General features: G+C 36.4%; 1 protein-coding gene across 4 annotated transcripts in view; it reads right to left on the bottom strand.

Moving 5' to 3' along the window:
* si:dkey-11f4.7 (piezo-type mechanosensitive ion channel component 2) overlaps positions 1-21034 on the bottom strand; it is an 81362-nt gene that overhangs the window by 2532 nt on the left and 57796 nt on the right. For 3 of the 4 annotated variants that reach the window (XM_053680218.1, XM_053680215.1, XM_053680216.1), the window contains 12 exons: positions 20728-20916; positions 16681-16885; positions 12093-12225; positions 10061-10208; positions 9755-9969; positions 8558-8716; positions 7544-7691; positions 7157-7345; positions 6323-6415; positions 1929-2098; positions 1448-1564; positions 930-1009 (listed from right to left, as the gene is read on the bottom strand). In XM_053680218.1, the coding sequence (XP_053536193.1) occupies positions 930-1009; positions 1448-1564; positions 1929-2098; positions 6323-6415; positions 7157-7345; positions 7544-7691; positions 8558-8716; positions 9755-9969; positions 10061-10208; positions 12093-12225; positions 16681-16885; positions 20728-20916 (1846 nt within the window). The remainder of the gene's footprint in view (positions 1-929; positions 1010-1447; positions 1565-1928; positions 2099-6322; positions 6416-7156; positions 7346-7543; positions 7692-8557; positions 8717-9754; positions 9970-10060; positions 10209-12092; positions 12226-16680; positions 16886-20727; positions 20917-21034) is intronic. The other variant, XM_053680217.1, reaches the window with a different exon arrangement.

The following is a 21034-nucleotide window of genomic DNA, read 5'->3' as shown; positions in this document are numbered from 1 at the left end:
ATAGCTTTCTCTGAGAACTGCCCTTCTTGCCCGAGCACTGTTTGGCCTGATATGCGTAGTGTCTGGGTTGTGCCATATATGTTCCACTTTGGTGTAATGGAGTTCTGTTACGCTCCTGCCGCAGATGGCGCTGCGGCGTCGAAGCGCAAAGACTGCTGCAGAGCGTGCGTGCACGAGACTCATATATGGACACGCGCGGTTCGTTTGTTTTTATTTACTCCCTGTTTAAGCATTGTTTATTTGTCGAGGGTGTGTCTTAAGTTAATCCAGGTGTCCATGTTTCAGTTTGATTGTGTTAGGTATTTAAACCCCTCGCACTTCGCGCAGTATTTACGATAGTCATATTGTATGAGTATGTGAATATTGAATACGTTACGTATGCTAAAGCTGTCTTGTTTTCATGTCCTATTTGAGTTCCTTGTTTCGAATCCATTGTTCAAGTAAAGCCTGTCTAGACCGCGTTACCTGTGTGTATTCGGCTAAGTGACAATAAAGACTTTGATCTGCACCTGGTTCTGCTCAAGTCCCGTTTCGTAACAATTTCACAGTGCCCCTGAGAAGATTCAAAGCTTTGCTGATGTTTTAATAACCTTCTCTATCTTTTTTCCCCCTAACAACTTGTAGAAAATATATTTATTTTGCAACCAAACAATTTAGACCGACTTTCTATTTTTGAAATAATAAATCTAAGGACATCCTCTGTGTGTGTGTGTGTGTGTGTGTGTGTGTGTGTGTGTGTGTGTCTGTGTGTGTATGTGTGTGTGTGTGTGATCATCATGGTCAAACTGAACTGATTCCCAAAGTATATGCTGCTATAGTTACTTTACTGTTAAAATTAGAGGTAAACATGCAGTCAGTATAGTTTAAACAATTATTGTTATACTATGCTTACTATTGCCTATTATTTATAAGAGCATCATTTGACTTGCCAACATTAAGTCGATGTGCCATTTTTGCTTCTGGTCCTGAGGGTCCTCTGATATATTTCGGCATCAAGTTTTCAATGATCCTGAAAATCACAAGGAGAATAACAAAATTAACATTTGCATGTTAAAGTTTGGAAAATACCAAAGAACACAAATAATCCTGATTTCACTCAAGTAGTTTTTATGGACATACATATATTTATATATCTTCTGCATATATATCTGCACAGACTTGAAGCTTATATATAAATTCCTTCATTTCCGTATTAAGTGTTCAAATCAAAGAAAGACTTGAAAAATGCAGTCAGCAGAAATGATAGTCTCTTTTTAGGTCATTTGTTACTTGCCCAGTTAGGCGATGGGCACATTGAGTACAGCTTGGATTACAGTTTACAGTATATGGCACCAAACTCAGAATTATTTTCTGAGTGAAGAAAGAATAAAGGAGAGAGGAATAGACAAGAATAAAGTAAAGAGTAATGGAAAGAAACAGGGATAGAATTATGTGTGTCAATACTTACACTGGCTTGGTGCATGACCCTTTGAGCATTTGCACAATGTTCTCTTGCAGCTCTTTGTCCTTATACTTCACAGTGTGTTCACCTATCGTCTCTGCATTCATCGAAATGGATGCATTTCTGCCGATAACACAAAAAATGTTAGTGATATATGGTGGTGTCACGATTGAGATTTGTGTGTGTGTGTGTGTGTGTGTGTGTGTGTGTGTGTGAGTATGTGTGTGTGGACATGGATTAATATCTTGGTAGGAAGTAGGGGCATAAGGATAGGAATGTCTGACAATTTTGACATTGCCTGGTCCCAACAAGGAATATGGCTTTAAAAAAAAAAAAAAATTATACAAAAACAGCAGCTTTTATTTCCTTTCAGTTACCAAGGCTACAGTTAGGGTTAGATTTAGGTGTAGGTATAGCACTTATTAGCTACATTAATTATTATGTCAGTGGAAGATCCTCACAAGGATAGTAAGACAAAGGTTTGTACCTCAGTAAGGTCCAGCGGATGGTAATGTAAATATGTGAAGAATTGCTGAGTTCCTGGATCATGGCTTCATGGCTAGCTGGGCTGATGCTCCACAGTAAACTGGCATCACTTTTAACCTTTGCTATTACTATGTCTTCTGCCATGTAGTTTACTATGAACTGCATTGCAGACTGGTTGAGGTTAGAAAGAGTAAAGAGAAAAAAAGATGTGAAACAGAGTAATCAAATAAGGAATTTGTCTTACACGTAATACCTAATTTTCTCAGCTTCGTTCCTCAAAGCTTCAAAATGGTATCACTAAGAAAGTATAAATTAATCATTTCCTTTGGACAACACTGAGTCCAGGAGTCACTTGTTGCAATCTTGTTGTTTTCTCAACACGCTGAGAAAATTTTGAACCCTTAAGGGTTGTTTGGTTATCCCTCTGGGGAAATCCTTAAATACACTATGCAAAAACTTACAAATAAATAATACATTTTCCTAAAAAAAAAACCTAACTATTTTCCCTATCCAAAAGAGTTCCCTTCTAATCAGCTAAGAAGCAAATGTAGTATATAGACACTGCACTGGGATTTATGTTACAGTTGGGCTAATAAATTAATATACCCTGTGCAGAATCTACAAAATGTTTAAATAAATAAATAAATAAATAAATAAATAAATAAATAAAAATAATAATAATGAGCTAATTTTGTTCAAATTAAATGTAGTTTTTTTTTTATTTAATAATGCCCTAAATAAGCTATTTCACATAACAGATGTTTAAATATATTCCACAAAACACAATAATGACTGAATTTACAAATGAACCAGTTCAAAAGTTTGCATACCCTTGATTCAAATACTGTGCGTCATTATCTGGATGATCAACGACTGCTTTTATGTTTTGTGATAGTTGTTCATGAGTCCTTTGTTTGTCCTGAGCAGTTAAACTGTCCACTGTTCTTCAGAAAAATCCTCCAGGTCCTGCACATTCTTTGGTTTTTGAGCATATTCTGCATGTTTGAGCCCTTTCCAACAGTGGCTATATGATGCTTGTTTCAGGTCCTTCCACAACATTTCTATTGGATTAAGTTTAGGACTTTGACTTGGCCATTCCAAAACATTAACTTTATTCTTCTTTACCCATTCTTTGGTAGAATGACGTGTGTTTAGGGTCGTTGTATTGCTGCATGACCCACTTTCTCTTGAGACTCAGTTCATGGACAGATATCCTGAAATTTCCTTTAGAAATCGCTAGTATAATTAAAAACTCATTGTTCCATCAATGATGGCAAGCCTTCCTGGCCCAGATGCAGCAAAACAGGCCAAACCATGACACTACCACCACCATGTTTCTCGGATGGGATAAGGTTCTTGTGCTGGAATGCAGTGTTTTCCTTTCTCATAACCCTTCTTTTTTAAACCAATAATTAGCGCCCGAGCACCACTGGTGCGAAGCCCTATTGGATCTGGTCTGTTTATTATTATTATTATTATTATTATTATTATTATTATTATTATTATTATATTAATCTTATTTTCCGAAATGAATCGCATTTTAGAGGGCCTAAACATACCCGAAAACTCACGAAACTTTGCAGAAGCGTCAGAAACGGTCAAAATTTACATGTGATAGGGGTTCCAGAATTGAGTGTGGCAAAATGGCTCAATAGTGCCACCTACAAAATTTCACAGCTGTTCGCCTCGCACTACGTTTCACCTACATGTACGAAATTCAGTAAGCATGCATAAGATGCCAATACGTACAAAAACTTCTCTTGAACCCCTGCCCTAAACTCAACAGGAATTTAACAAACTCCTCCTAGTGCTTTAATCAGATCGGCATCATATTTGGTCAGTCTCATCTAAAGGCATAGCCGATGATAAATTGTGAAGCTTCTGAGTTTTCTCTGCATGGCATGGGCGTGGCGGTCTCACAAATTTCAATGTTTCGCCATGAAGAAGTAAGTTGTTATAACTCAAACATAGAAAATCCTATCTATCAAATCCAATCCAATGCTCTAAACTTCACATCTACATGCCAAGATTTGGTATTAGTCATAGCACCACCTGCCGGCAACAGGAAATGATACATTTTACATCGTGATACACTCCTAACAACATGTAAGTGCTAAAAAGTGCTAAAACAATGGAATGGCATTCCCCTGGCAGAGCAGCCCCCATGTGCACCCGGGTGCGAGGGCCCATTCATCGCTGCTTGCAGCTTTAATTCTACTTTGTTCTCATCAACCCACAAAATACTGTACCAAAAGCCTTGTGGCTTGTCCTTGTGATCTTTAGCAAACTGCAGATGGGCACCATGTTCTTTTTGGAGAGCAGTCACATTCTCCTTGCAACTCTGCCATGCACACCATTGTTGGTCAGTGTTCTCTTGATGGTGGGCATGAACATTAACATTAGCCAATGTGACAGAGGCCTTTAGTTGCTTAGAAGTTACCCTGGGTTCCTCTGTGACCTCATGGACTACTACACGTCTTGCTCTTGGAGTGATCTTTTTTCGGCGAACACTCCTGGGGAGGGCAACAATGTCTTAAATTTCCTCCATTTGTACACAGTCTGTCTGACTGTGTCCAAACTCTTTAGAGATGGTTTTGTAACCTTTTCCAGCCTGATGATCATCAACAACTCAAGGTCCTCAGAAATCTCCATTGTTCGTGCCATGATACACTTCCATAAACATGTGTTGGGGAAGATCAGACTTTGATAGATCTCTGTCCTTTAAATAAAACAGGGTGCTCACTCGCACCTGATTATCATCCCATTGATTGAAAACACCTGACTCTAATTTCACCTTCAAATATCTGCTAATCCTAGGTTCACATACTTTTGCCACTCACAGATATGTAATTTTGGATCATTTTCCTCAACAAATAAATGACCAAGTATAATATTTTCACCTCAATTGTTCAAATAAGTTTATTTGTCTACTTTTAGTGTGAAAATCTGATGATGTTTTAGGTCATACTGTATTTATGCAGATATATAGAAAATTCTAAAGGGTTCACAAACTTGCAAGCACCACTGTATGTAATCAACTGCTATGTGAAATAACTGTACAAAATAAAAAAGTACAAAATAAAAAACCATATTTAAAAAAATTATTAACATTTTGCAGCTTCTGCAAGGGGTATGCAAATTTATGAGCACAACTGTAAGTACTGACCATAGGCCTAATTAGGTCACTGGTAGACTAGGAATTATTTAAATACTTTTTTTTTTAACAGGGGCATCAGCTGGACTGTTAATCATCCGGGGCTGAGCTCAGATTTTTCTCCATCAAAAAACGTTTTAAAACGTACTGCTAAATAGACATGTAATACATGTTTCCATGTATTATTTTTCTTGGATTTCTTGGCTAATTGCTTAAAATTTTTAAAAATTGGACAAAAAGTTGGATTCATCATAAAACTTGCCTCTGGAGTTATCACTGTTTACAGGACTAACAGACTGATAAGATATAAAACTTTTTGGCCATCTACTAGGCTAGTTTGGTGTCACTAGCCAAGAGGAGGCACAACTAATCTATCATTGTATGGATTTCGCTGATATTGTGCCATGCAGAGTGCGTTATCTGTCCTTATGCTCTGTTCATATCATGTTCAAAACTTAGAACTCAAACTCAACTATATATACATATAAATAAATAAATAATAAAACATTGGTGTATATCCATTTTTTACCTCACACTAACTGACTGTGTGAGCTAGCGTTTGGCAGAACTGAGACCTGTCAACCAATTACACACGAGAATTTCCAGGTGTTTTCCTGTAAACTCTGTTTGATTTGTCTCGCCTCCATTCACTGAAGATAAACTACAGTACGACACTCTGATCACTGAAGGTAAAAAATTACAACACTGCTGTCTTCTTTTACGTTCAGTTACGTAATGGCAAACCGCTCCAAATGGGGAATTATTCGGGACGAAAGAAAAAATCTTTGGGGCTACAGCCTTGAATGCCCAGGCCATGTTACACCCCTGTTAGTATCACTGCAGTAGAATAACAATATTTTTTGTACTATAGCACATTTCAATAACTAAAACTATTTGTGTTTTTTTTTATTCTGAAAGATAAACACAGCTGCTATCTCTGTGGCGCCTGGAGAACCTGGAAAAGTCCATAAATGACAACATGTGAAAGCTTCTGATACTGTAACTTACATGAACACATCTAAGAAATGCACATTTACTATTGCCACATAAATTTTTTTTATATAATTTAAAGTTCTGACAAACAAGAACCCAATGAACTCTTGTACATTTCCTTGCCAAAAGCCAAATCTGCTGTCTGATATCAAGCTCAAAGAAAATGACTAAATTACTAAAATTATGATAAGCATACTATATAACTATATAAGCATACATAACAGCTATGTTATGTTTAGTCAGTTTACCGGGTAAGTAGCATAAACATTTTTCATCTTTTGGTATGCAGCTTCAGAAAATGGCACTAGATTCTGTTCTTGGGCACTCATGGTAAACAAAGGCTGAAACACAAGAAAACACAGACAAAAATGAAATAAGCAAAGGCTTCAGTAATGTACCTTTGAAAATAATTTTTACTGCATGGTGTTGCTATAGTGTAACAATTTCTTTATCTACATTTTTTTGATAGGCAATAATACAGAACTATTTTCCTGTGCAACTAGAAAAAGGGGGCTTTGACATAACAAAAGAGTGTAATGTGAGATGACCAGGAAGTGATGTTTGGGTATCCTCTGAGGGCTCTCAAAATTTGATTAATTCTTCGATATTTTGGCAAAACTACTTACAGGAAAAAAATTAAACACTATTTGAGATAAGTTAACATTTAAACAAGTTTTGTGTATTTTGTTAAATGGCAAAATGTAATTGTTGCCATATGGAAACAACATGCAATAATGGAAACATAAAATATAATTCACCCAAAACATGTTTGGATGAAATTTTTGTATGTATTTTGATTGAGTAAATCCATCCTCATATTTTTTGCAACTGTAATTCCTTTCTAGAAGATATAAATTTTACATGCTTACTAGGTGGCAAAAAAAACTTACCAACTTATAGTCTGGAAAATGAAGTAATTTGAATTGAAATATCATACATTTTGTGGTTTTTTTTTTTAACATTATGATAATTTCCACCTTTGCACATGGTTGCCATATGGCAACATTTTGCCAACTACCTTTTATTGATGCAAATTATGTTTTTCATGCATTAGAGGGTTAAAACAATGCCAAATCACCAACCTCGTATCCTGATATGCTAAGTTGGATGGAAACATCTAATGGTTGATTGGTTACTCCAGCCACTGATTTGACCAGGGACATGAAGAGAAGAGGAAACCAGACAATGCAGATAAGGGAAAAAATGATCACACCACCCATACCATATTTCACCACTTTGCTTTTTTTCTGTCCAGGAACATGAGGATATTTCTATAGGGATAGACAGAGGGAAATATTAATCAACAATACACAAAGGGTGTATCTTTAAATATATATGTCTATCTGACTTCTCTGATCATAAAGATGATGGTTTACCTGCAATTCTGGCATTAAACAGTTATATAGTCATTAGGCATTTGTGTTCTTAAGAATTAAAGATACAGTGCATTTGTATAAAATATGTTCTACCTTCTCAGACTCCCTCCAGCACCTGAGAATGAATATGTTGGCATAAATGTCCTCCACACAAATCCAACTAGATAAGCTGAGAGTGGTATCTGTCCATACCCAGTCCATCACAGCCCGCAGTTCAGTCAAAAAAGGAACCATTCGGAAGCTGTGAAGGGAAAAAAAAGAGGCAGATAAGAACAAAGATAAAGAGACATAAATTAGAAATGGTAAAAGAGAATGTACAGTATGTATGTACATTTTGAAATGTCTCAATCCCAACTATTAAGTTAGAGAGTAACTGCTCAATGATTAGTGTGAAAAATAGAATTTACAAGAGATTTAAATGGAGCTGAAAAAAAAATCACAACATAAATGTGCAGCCCATGTTTTTTGTTTGTTTGTTTTGTATTGTTTTATTGATTAATTATTATTTATTTGTTTATTTATTTATTTTGCAAATAGCAATTTGTAATTATGTCTGGTTTGGCCAATCAAATAAGAAGTACTATTCAGGATGTCCCGGGCAGCTCTTGTGCATGTATGTTTTAACAACAGGTATCAGTCAGTCAGTGTGCAAAAATGCCTGTGTAGCGAGCATGCTTGGTGGTCAGTCAAAAAGTTAATGTAGATGACTTGAATTTTTATGCAAGAGATGTAAAAACTAGCAAATTATCGGCCCAAAATTTTCACTTATGGTTTATACATTATGAATATTCTGTGGCAGGATAAATTCATATTTTACATCAACATTCAACCACATTTGAAAATGTATTCAATTAGTTGCATACATCTTGCTGCTTTATCTAAAATGGGAGGTGTTATGATTCTGTAAAAAAAACAAACAAAAAAAAACAACACTGTTACTGTTAAGTAAACCAATACAATATTATGAACTTCATGAACATGTCAGACATCATTTGAAATATTAAATAATCAATTATATGTTTTTTTGAGTAAGAAACTGACTACCACTTTCCAACAAACATTGAAATAATCTGTGATAGCCTGTAACTGAGAGTGAAAAGCACTAACCCCTGGAAGAGAAAGAGGTTGAGGTAGTTGTAGTTCTTTGTGAGGAAATTGCCCAGGACTCGATTTGGGTAGCCACATTTGATCTGATATGCAGACAATCCAAAATAGATGCACTTCACAAAGTACCATAGCTGTGCAACATGATTTTTGTTAAACCTCCTGCAACAAGAGACAGTTGCTTTAGCAACTTAGACACACTCAAATATTCTAGTCATAAATACTCACTTACACATTTAAAGACCAGCAACAAAGCCCAGAGTTAAAGACAATTCTAAGGGGACTTTTAGGAATATAAGTTTATTTAACCATTTATTTAACAATTTGGATTGGGCCAAATTAAGCCATTTAAAAATTTAAGTAGAACAATAAAATACATTTTTCTAACAAACTTTTTTGTTTGGTGCAATGTATCTATTGCTCATGAAAAACAAGTTCTAAAATTCATAACAATAAGAAATTAAAGAAGAAAAGACTAGGTCAAAATAAAGAAATAATTTAAAAAAATTAACCATTGTCTGATTTTAGTCCCTATTGTCACACAATGCAGGGTGAGACAGTTGCAAGCGGAGTTAAACCTTTATTTAAAGAGAGAGACAGGCAGACAAATCTAAAATGTGATGCAAAGTCGAAATCCAAAGACAGGCACTGGTCAGGCGATCAGCAAATGGCAATAAACAGGGATAATTCACAATACGAAAAACAAGAGAACAGAACAAGGTCGATAAGAGGAATCTCGAAACACAGGAACAATGAACAGGTGGCAAATACAGAACAACACTTTGCGACGTAAAATAGAAACACGAGGGTATAAATAGACAAACTAATCAGAAGGAGTAACATGGAACAGCTGATGACACATAAGGGAAACAACCAATCAGAAGACAAGGACAGAGACAGAACCTAAACCAAAACCAAGACATTGACAACACGGATGCGCTGGGGGATATCTGTGACACCTATCATAAAGCCTATGTGTTTTATTTGAATGAAAATATTACTATAAAATCAAATTAGAGCATATGTGACATTTACTTGTGAAAAAATACATGAGGGTTAATGTAAGAATTAAAGATTAAATCTAAATTGTAAACTCTCCCTCAGACAGCTGCTACAGAAGGCCAGCCATGATCACAGTGTAGAACAGTGTATTTTTAATGTTTATCACAAATTTTGACCAAGCTTTGAGGAATTGCTGACCTCTCAGTGACCCCAGGCAGTATGAAGAACATCCAGAAGTGTATTCCAAAAACTAAAACCACCTGAAACACACACTTCCCTAGCAAGGTTTTCCTCAGGTAGAGAGCCCGGTCAACAACCATAGTGGCAAACTGGATGAGAAGCATGACAAGGAAAGCCTCAGGTACTTGGTCTTCTGATAAGGATTCGGTGATGTCAGCTGCTGCAGTATGTTTCTGTTTAAATAAACAGAAGAATGAGTGCATACTATATCAAATAAATGAAAATGTAAAAGAATATTGATACATTGAAAATAGACAGTCTTACCCCAAAAGCCCAATAGCCGAAGATAATAATGATAAAGTTTACAACATCGATCAAGAACATCAGCGCATATACATCACACACAGGGCTGTACTCGGGATGGATGATGTCATAGAAAAACTGCCTGATGGGTAAGTACACATGTAGAGCACTAGAAGAATGGAAAGAGAAAGCTTGTTGGACTACTGAAGGCTATTGTAACCTGTGTGGCCTTTTAAATAAAAGAAAAGCAAGACAGCTACAGTTGTAGTAATACATTTACATACCCATTGAAGAATCATCAAAATGTTAATAATTAAAAATAAATAAATAAGAGGGATCATAAAAATAGCATTTTGTTGTTTATTTAGTACTGCCCTGAAGAAGCTATTTCACATAACAGAAAGTTTACATACCCTTGATTCTTAATACTGTGTGTCATTACCTGGATGATCAGCAACAGTTTTTTTACTTTGTGATAGTTGTTCTTGAGTCCTTTGTTTGTCCTGAGCAGGTAAACTGTCCACTGTTCTTCAGAAAAATCCTCCAGGTCCTGCACATTCTATGCTTTTCCAGCATATTCTGCATATTTGACCCCTTTCCAACAGTGGCTATATGATGTTGAGATCCATCTTTTCACAGTGAGGACAATTGAGGGACTCGTACACAACTATTACATAACGTGCAAACATTCACTGATTCTCAAGAAGGTGACACGATACATTAAGAGCCAGGGGGTGTAAACTTTTGAAAAGCATTATCTTTGTTAATTGTTATTTTGTCTCCTACGAAAAATGTAAATATCTTATGTAGCTTCTGAACGGCAGTACTAAATGAAAATTAAACTAAATAAATAGCTTTAAACAAAATAATTATTTACACCAATCATCCTGTTCAAAAGTTTACACCCCCTGGCATTTAATTTATCATGTTGCTTTTTTGAGCATCAGTGAATGTTTGCACCTTATATAATAGTTGTGTATGAGTCCCTCAATTGTCCTCAGTGTGAAAAGATGGATCTCAACATCATATATTCACTGTTGGAAAGGGGTCAAATATGCAGAAGATGCTGGAAAAGCAAAGGATGTGCAGGACTTAGAGGATTTTTCTGAAGAACAGTGGGCAGTTGAACTGTTCAGGACAAACAAGGGACTCATGAACAACTATCACAAAACATAAATTCAGACATTAGTGTGTTCAATAATTTTGAATGGGTTCATTTGTGTAAATAATTAACAAAACAAAATATTGGAACATACTGTCGCTTCAATATTATAACAGCAAGGCAAACGTTTTAACAAACAAAATAATTGGCCAAAAAGTATTCATACATATCTTACATATATACAGTAGATACACTATATGGCCAAAGGTTTGTGGACACCTGACAATCACACCCATATGTGCTTGTTGAACAACACATTCCAGATTTAGTCCCCCTTTTGCTGTTATAATAATTTCCACTCTTCTGGGAAGGCCACTGGGGTTCTTTTACTCCTACCTTGGGAGATTTTGTCTTCATGGAGCTTGCCTTGTGCCCAGGGGCTTTGTCATTCTGGAATATGTTTGGGCCCCTAAGTTCCAGTGAAGGGAAATCTTAATGTTACAGCATACAAAGATATTCTATACAAATGCGTACTGCAAAATTTGTGGCAACAGTTTGGGAAAGACCCACATATGGGTTTGATGCTCAGGTGTCATTCTTTTGCCCAAAATATTTTTCTTAAATACAAAAGCCTTGTTCACACAGACTTGTGGATGTCATTTTGAACACACTAGGACTTATATCTACAAAAATTAACCAACTGCACAAAAGCTGTAAGTAATGTAGATAATAATATATCTAGACTAATATTTGCAATGACGGACTATCCCTACTATGAAATAGTTTATTTAAAAATTAGATTTTAATGATATGATCTGAACTTAAAACTTTATATACTTCCAGAAAGATTTGGTGCTAGGTACACTTTCATTACCTCATGGAGAGTGCCGAGATGAAAAAGCATTTATACATTTAGAGTATTTACACCAAGTAACGCTATAATTTACTCACACTTCTATGATAGCAGCCTTAGCTTCCAGCATTCTCTCTCTGACCAGCTTTTTGATCTGCTCTTTCCTGGATAAAGGCACTCTGGAGTGGCGTTTCTTCTTTTTTGGGTGATTTTCCTTCAACTGCCTACCATCTGTTGAAAATATACTAACAAATATTAGTATGGTTCAAGTATGTACAGTATGTAGCATATACTGAATAATAAGCACACAAAGACAACCCCCTAGATAAGTTTATCACAGTATGTACAGGGGTGGGATATTTGTTTTATAATGCTTAGTAGTTATGTTAAATGATTATATACAGTCGGTGACAAATCCAGATAAAACAAATCTAATACACAAAAAACAAAACAAAAAACAAAACAAACAAACAAAAAAACAGTATAAACCATGTCTTAGTTGGGCTTTGAGCCACTTGAGCTCACAACACAGCTCCAGTGTACCTTGTTATATATTCTACAAGTCTCTGCAACTGTAATGGAGACATGAACACTTCTAAAAGATTTTCCATCAGTTGGTGTTTGATGATGATAGTGGAGTATGCTGTCTAACATGTTAGTCCCAAATCATGTTGTCCTGCATTGAAATCTGGTCACTCTGAAGACCATAGCATGTGATTTACATTATTTTCATCCTCATGAAACCATTCAGTAAGCCCTCATGACTGCAAATGGGGGCACTGTCATCTTGGAATAGACCTCTTCCATCAGGATAGAAAGGTTTCAGCACAGACATGTGGTCAAAGATCATCAGTCAGAATAACTTTTCATTTGCAGATGCAAAGCTGTTTTTTCCTTTAATTTGCCATGTATTCAGAAAGTACTTATACTAGTTCACATCCTTATTTTATTAGGTTACAGACCATAAATGGGTTAGATAGTTTTCTTTGCAATGATCTGCAAAAAAAAAAAACAACCACACAAATAAAATAAAAAAACCCCTGAAATATTACACTGAGACAAGTCCAACTCACAAGATACATCACAGCCTACAAATATGGCTGCTCAGGACCTCACTCCCCAACACACCATCTCACTGAGGCATTCAAGCTCACCTGAATTCATATAATGCACACCTGTTTCCTATCATGCACACAGTATATAAACAGACTCCAAATACACACACACACACACACACAATGTGAAGCATTGCTTACTGTATATTTACCTGACATGCCAAGGCTTTGTTCTTTTGTTTGATTTGTTCATTGTCTCCTGGTTTACCAATTCTAGTTTTGCCTTGTATACTTTGTTTGCTGTCTGCTGACTGTAGACCAGTGAACAAATCCAAAACATGAACCAGAGTCAAAAATCAGGATGACCCTCCCTCTGCTTCACATTTTGGATTTGTTCACCTGTCTGCTTTCAATATAACAACTGCATCCACCTCTCCTGCCTGACACAGGTATTCAGACCCTTTGCTTCAACAACTGAAATTGACTTTAGGTGCATCCTTTTTTTTATCGTCATTTATTATTTTAACCAACTGATGGGACATGATGGTCTAAAATGCAAATCTGGGGTAAGGTACTTAAAATTCTGGTCATTGTGTAGGTCCCAACAAACACAGCAGCCTTCCTAAAGCAGACAGTTCAGACTTCCTGTATAAAGGACAAACATCTCTGCAGCAATCCATGAATCAAACCTTTATGGTAGAGTGGTCAGGCAGAAACCACTTGTCAGTAAGACAAATGATGGTTTGCTTGGAGTTTGCCAAAATAAACATGATTCTGTGGTGTGATGAAACCAAGAATTAACTCTTTGGCCTGAATGGCAAAGGCATTAATTGAGAGGAATACAAGGCATCGCTCATCACCTGCCCAATTCCATCCCTATGATGAAGTACTGTGGCAGTAGCATTATACTGTCAGGATTATCAGAAGCAGGGACTGAGAGGATTTTTACAATTGATGGAAAAGTATTAATGTACAGCAATTTCATTGAGGAAAATCTGCTCAAAATCACTCAGGACCTAACATGACAACGACCAAAATGTCTTTTAGTGATCTGGCCAGGGCACATACTGGAATCCCATTGAATATCTATGGAGAGACTATAAATAGCAGCATCATAATGCTTTCCATTCCAACTGACAGTGCTTGAGTGACTCTGCCGAAGATCCTGAATGCTGGTATGCCACACTTATAGCATCATATAATCTATGGTAACTCTTGGGTTAATGTATAGTAATGAACCAATATCTACCATATTATAAACATGATATAGAACATTGTATATTTTCACACCTATATATGTATAGAGAATATCAGGTGTAAAAATACAGATTTGTTTCTTTGGCAGAAAATATCAACCAGTGTACCTAATGCCAAATCCAATCCAGGCATGTGCGTGACTGCATACTCCAAATAGTTTGGAATCATCTGATCATTACCCAATCGCTAGAGAAGAACCTTAAAGGAAGAATCTTCTCTGGCCTGGATGTCAATAATTATAATATTATAATATAATTATATATGCACCAGTGGGCACTCATCTCCATCTAAAGACACAGATGCAGCAGCCCTTAATCCTTTCATCTGTCAAGCTTTCTTACTTCCTCATCTATACAGTCTGCTCAACCACAGAGAGTCCCAAATCTTCAACTTCCATGCAAATGCTGCTGTCCTTGATCAACACAAGAACTAAAAACACATTTTTATAGCTGTATGGTATTCTGGAAGTTGGAATCCAACTTTTCTTTCCACTAGGTCTACACTGGATTTCTCATGAATCTGATGTTGAATGTCACTGGAAAATGGTCAGTGGGAAAAGAAGCTCTTGCTCTTTTCTTTTTCAGAGCACAACCTGGCTTTTATTCATTATGTGTGAGATTTTCATTTTCTCCTATTAAACACCATTGTGTTTACAGTGCTGTGAAAAAAGTATTTGCCCCATCCTGATTTATCTGTTTTTGTGTATCTCATACTAAATAGTTTTAGATATTCAAACGAAATACAACATAAAACAAAGGCAACCTTTTGTAAACACACAATACAGTTATTTATTTATTTATTTTATTAAAGTGAAAAAAGTTGTCTAAAAACCCACATGAAAAAATTAATGGCCCCTTAAACTTAAAATCTGGTAGTGCCACCTTTAGCAGCAATAACTGCAACCAATGTTTCTGATAACTGGAGTTCAGTCTTTTACATACTTCTAGGACTAGGACTTACTCCTATGCTTTGGATTATTGTCTAGCTGCATAATCCAGTTATGCTTGAGTTTCAATTTACGGACTGAAGACCAGACATTCTCCATTAGGATTTTCTGGTAGAGAGCAGAATTCATGTTTCCCTCAATTATTGCAAGTTGCCCAGGCCCTGAAGCAGCAAATCATCACACCATCATACTGCCACCACCATGAAGGTATGATATTCTTTTTGTGGAATTCTGTGTTTGGTTTACGCCAGATGTAACGGAACCCCTGTCTTCCAAACAGTTCCATGTTCGACTCATCAGTCCACAAAACATTCTCCCAAAAGGTCTGTGGATCATCAAGGTGTGTTTTGGCAAAATTCAGATGAGCCTTAATGTTCTTCTGGGTTAGCAGTGGTTTTCACCTTGCCACTCTTCCATGGATGCTGTTTTTGCCCAGTGTCTTTGATAGTAGAGTCCTGAACAGTGACCTTTATTGATGCAAGAGAGGCCTGTAGTTCCTTTGATGTTGTCCTTGGCTCTTTTGTGACTTGCTGGATGAGTCATTGCTGTGCTCTTGGAGGAATTTTGGAAGATCAGGCACTTCTGGGAAGGTTCACTACTGTGCAGTCCGTCACCCCCCAACATTTGTAGATAATGGCTCTCACTGTGGTCCTTTTGAGTCCCAAAGCCTTTGAAATAGCTTTGTAACCCTTCGCAAACTGATGTATTTCAATCACCTTCTTCATCACCATTTCTGGAATTTCTTTTAGTTTTGGGACAGTGTCTTACTGTAAAACCTTTTAACTTCATGCTGCTGAAAAAGTTTTATTGAAGTGTTCATTTGATTGACCAGGGTTTGCAGTAATCAGGCCTGGTTGTGTCTAGTCCAGCTGAACCCCATTATGAATGAGTTCCACAGATTTGGGTAATTAGTAACTACAGGGGCAAATACATTTTCACACAGGTCCAGTTGGTATTAGATAACATTTTTGCTTCAATAAATAATAACATTATAATTTAAAAACTGTATTTTCTGTTTACTCAGGTTGCATTTGTTTTATGTTAGATTTTGTTTTCATTTCTGAAACAATTTAGTACGAGATATACACAAAAACAGAAGAAATCAGGCCAATACTTTTTCACAGTACTGTACATTGTGTAAACACAAGTGTTCTACTAATTTCCCCCAGGTACATCATTACTACACACAACCGCATTTCACTGGAATAACAAATACACAGCACTAACCAACATATTAGCACCCGAATCGCTAAACACAACACAAATATATTTTTTAATATAAACATATATGTCTTTCAGGGTGGACTTTTATTTTACATGTTGCAGCCAGCAGTGATAGTAACTCATAATAATAATGATAATAATAATAAAAATAATAATACTCACACATGCAATAACATGTTTAATATTATACATACAATCACGCACCATGGCTTTCTGAGTTGTCTTTTCCTTTTGGTCTGAAAAAGAACTTAGCAGTAGAGGACTGAAGAGGAAAGAAACGAAGTCGTCTTTTCATATCTCCTTTTTCTTCTCTTGTTCCTCCACTTAGCCTGTTTTTTTCGGCTTTCCTTTTCAGCTTCTTAAAGAAATCAGGCATCTCCACCTCTTTGTTATCCCAGAGGCCATGACACTGCAACAAGACACCACACAAACAAGCATAACGTATTTCTGTTGGTCTCTAACATCACTTTTTGGAATGCTCATGCTTTTTAATTCATGACACATACCCAACATGACACTGTAATCTGAAAGACTTGAACTTTAAATTCTTTTGTTTATGCTTAACTTGTTTTTGACCATTTTTGGTTCATTGGAAAGGTTAGATCCACTAAGACTAAATTAATGTCAGAATTATCTACAGACATAACAATTTTTCCAATAGATTGTAACCAAGATATGTAAATTGTACATCTGCAAAGGTTTCATAAAAGAGTCAGAAGGAAGGGTTTTGGAATTATCTATATTAAAAATGACAATGTGAGTTAGGAAAGTGCAATTTATTTGAAAATAGAGATCTCATAGTAGCAGTGTCAAAATATTGCCCAATAGTCACACTGGTTACACTACCAGTCAAAAGTTTGGGCAAACTAGATTAGATATTTTTCGTTGTCTTAAAGAAATTTTTGTCGTGTCAGCACTGGAATTGGCATTTGACTCCAGTTCCCTGAATGCTTTGCAGCCTAAAAACACGGACTACAACAACCGAGCCTTTTCTCAATATGCGTTCTTATGCGATCTTGCATCTTTGTGTACTCGTTCCATGCCATCATCAACAGCCGAAGTTCAATACTCAAGAATGCAAGTACCAGGGGACGCATGAATTTACCCAGATATGCTCTTGATCTCGAGGATGGATTGGATGCAGACTTGAGTGCACCGAACCCAAGTCCCAGTAATCATTGTAGCAAAACAATAGCAGATGACGGAAGCCTGGCCCATAAGTAACTTTTAACACCATCTACAAAGAATGATTTTGCTATATGGCTGAGATTAGAGATATAAATGATTTAGATTGCCGGTGATTGTTTGCCTGATTGCTGATTACACTCACTTGGACTCCATCACACACAGACACTCTGCTCACGTGACGTATCGCTCAATATACACAGTTACATTAGTACCAGGCCACTAATTTGATTGGTTAAGCAGCGTTCCAAGAGTGCCTATATTTCCTATAACTGCACTGGGACATTTCACTGTATGTATCATTCCACTTGTCTGTGTTTGCTATGTAAAATTCCACTGCCTAGTTCAAAATGGTTAGTGCAGTAGTGTTAGCTACACAATCAGAGGACATGGCAAACAATACTTTTTAGAAATATAACGTTTGGCTTAAAATTTCAAAGCTAATCAGATGTAGATGAAAAGTAAGAAGGGACTCCGTTTTACCTGAAACACCTTAAATGGGAATGTACAAATCAGTGTGAGCTATCTATCCAGCATGTTATAAAGTGAGAGTGGCTTCTTCGGGATCTATTTCTGCTAGCAGAGAAAAAAATAAACAGAACATTTGACCATACTGTGTACAAAATGTCACTTACTTATGCAAGGCTGTGATTATCTATGGCTCTCACCATGTGGACTTATGTATCATTAGTGTATCATTAGTGTATCATTAGCTGACATGCCAAGTCTTGACCTTTGAGTATGATAATCTGGTTTCTTGACCTTGTTCAGTGTTCTGGTTTTGGATTTTTGGATTTGCCTAGTTTTGTCTGTTTGCTGAGCTCCTGACACACTGACTGTTTTTGACCTTGGCATGGTCTGAAGTTTTGGATTGGTTGCTAGTCTTTATAATAAAGCCTTTCAAATGCAATTACAAGTATCTCCGCTGGCTCACAATTTTGATAAAGGCTTATGGTTGAAATTAGCTACTGAGACAAATAAAAATACTTACATTAATACATTATACATTTATTATATACATCATGTACAAAAATAAGTATGCCCCATGGAAATTGTTGGCTTTTTTGACATATTTGGACAAACAAAAATTTGATCATCTTTGAAACAGTGCCTATTGATAAAGTTGATATACTTGAACCAAACCACAATGAAAATTAGCTTTTTCAGTCATTTCTTCAACCAATATATTAATAGATGTGATATTCTTCTGTGGAAAAATAAGTTCACTCTTGGCCTCAGAAGCTAGTGCTGCCCCCTTTAGCAGAAATAATTTCTTGTAGGCATTTTGCATAATTTTCCAGCAGGCTTGCTGGAATTTTTTGACCATGCAATATTCTTTCATTTGCTAGATGTCTGAGGGTTTTCTTGCATGTACTGCCCATTTCAAATCCCCCCACAACATTTCAATGGGATCCAAATCTGGGCTTTGACTAGGCCATTCCATAACCCTCCATTTCTGTTTTTTGAGCCATTCCTTGGTGGATTTGCTAGTGTGCTTAGGATCATTATCCTGTTGAAAGGTTCACTTTCAGTTCAACTCACACTATCTTCATGCACTCTTTGATATGATGCAGAATTCATAGTTGAATCAATGAATGCAAGTTGTCCAGTCCTTGAGGAAGTGAAACAACCACACACTATAACATTTCCACCACTGTGCTTCACAGTTGGTATGAGGTGCTTCTCCTGAAAGGCTCTTTGGTCTGTGCCAAATATGTCTGTTGTTAGTGTGGCCAAACAACTCTATCTTTCATTTGTCTATCCAGAGCACATTATTCCAAAAGGCCTAGTCTTTTCCTATATGCCTCACATGCAGGTCAAATTTGTGAAGCATGAACTTCGACCCCAACAGCTGCAAGACTTACTAGCAGATCCTGTGATGAAACTTTGGGGTTCTTGGAGAATTCTTTTTGCATCAGACGGTCTGCTCTTGGGCTGAATTTGCTGGGACAACCAGTCTTGGACAATTTGGCAGTCATTTAAAATCTTCGCCATTTGTAGATTATTTTCCTTACAGTGGAATGATATATTTCAAATAATTTGGAGATCTTTTTAAATCCCTTCCCAGACTCACAGGTATCCACAACCTTTTTTTTGAAGAACTACATCACTCTTTAGATCGTGTCATGATGACACCCCACGCCTCAATAGCAAAGGGAACACCAGACACTAGATATGAGAGGGGTATAAATAAGACAGGTTCCACCTGCACTCCCTAAGCAGGTTCTAATCACGGGCACCCAATCTTGAACACCTGATTCCAATTTTATGGATTTCAAGGTGTGATAAATGTAGGGGTGTACTTACTTTTTCCATGTGACTGGTCTGATTTTTTATTCATTTAAATCGTGAAAATTACTACAAAATGTCAATTTATGTGCCATTTGATAGAGTGTATCACTCATTAATAGGCACTGTTTCAAAGAGGATCACATATTTTCTTGTCCAAATATGTCAACAAAAACAAAATCCATGGGGTGTACTTATTTTTCACATGACTGTACATAATAAGTATACATTTATTTTTTAAACAAAATGTATTTTAATAGATTTTCTTAGAATTAAATAGATTTCCCTAAATAGGTAGTCTTCATTTAGAACTTAGTAGAATTGGCTCTGTATATTTGATGACTTATACCAAATATACCAAGTTTTCTAGCTGGTTCCCTCTTAAAGCTGGTTGAGAAGACGCCAAGAACATACAAAGATACTGCTGAGAATTTTACATATAAAATAGTTTTGAATTGTTTCAAGCTTTCCTTTGTCACTACATAATTACATGTGATATTTTATAGTGTTATTGTCATCGTTATTATTCTACAATTCTGTGAGCAGGTTTGTCAGAACATTTGCCCGGTAGTGTAAAATTAAGTAGCCTGTCAATGGAATGTTTTACTCTTTTGGCTGATGTTTTGAAGAAGAAAAAAAAAAGAAAAGAAAAAAAAAGGTATGTCTATTCCTGTGCATAAGTGATAAATAATTAGCTGAAAAAACAACAACAATATTTTAGTTGTGTCATCTAGACACTAATTTGTATGTGAGCAATATGTACATTGCCTGCACCACCTTGAGGATGGAACGATGGAAGAAAAGAGCAAGTAGCTGAATAAGATCGAACAGAACATATCCATCTTTCTTTTCCACTCCTATGATGTTTGGCAGAGCAAATGGCCGCTCAGCATTAATGCCGCGATATGCAGAGGTAGTCCAAGGAAAGAAGCCGAACTGGAAGAAGTACTTCACTACCACTGTAAGCTGAGAGAAAGAAATGAAGAGACATCGAGAGGGTTTAACACTGCTATAGAACAAGCCATAGAGACTGTTGGCTCAGCTCATACAAACTAATCCCAAAAATGCTTTAGAACAACTCCAG

Source organism: Ictalurus punctatus, chromosome 5 (genome assembly GCF_001660625.3).
Source record: "Ictalurus punctatus breed USDA103 chromosome 5, Coco_2.0, whole genome shotgun sequence".
Classification (NCBI taxonomy): domain Eukaryota; kingdom Metazoa; phylum Chordata; class Actinopteri; order Siluriformes; family Ictaluridae; genus Ictalurus; species Ictalurus punctatus.
Note: the sequence above shows the minus strand (reverse complement) of the source record. Positions and strands in the feature narration are given on the sequence as shown.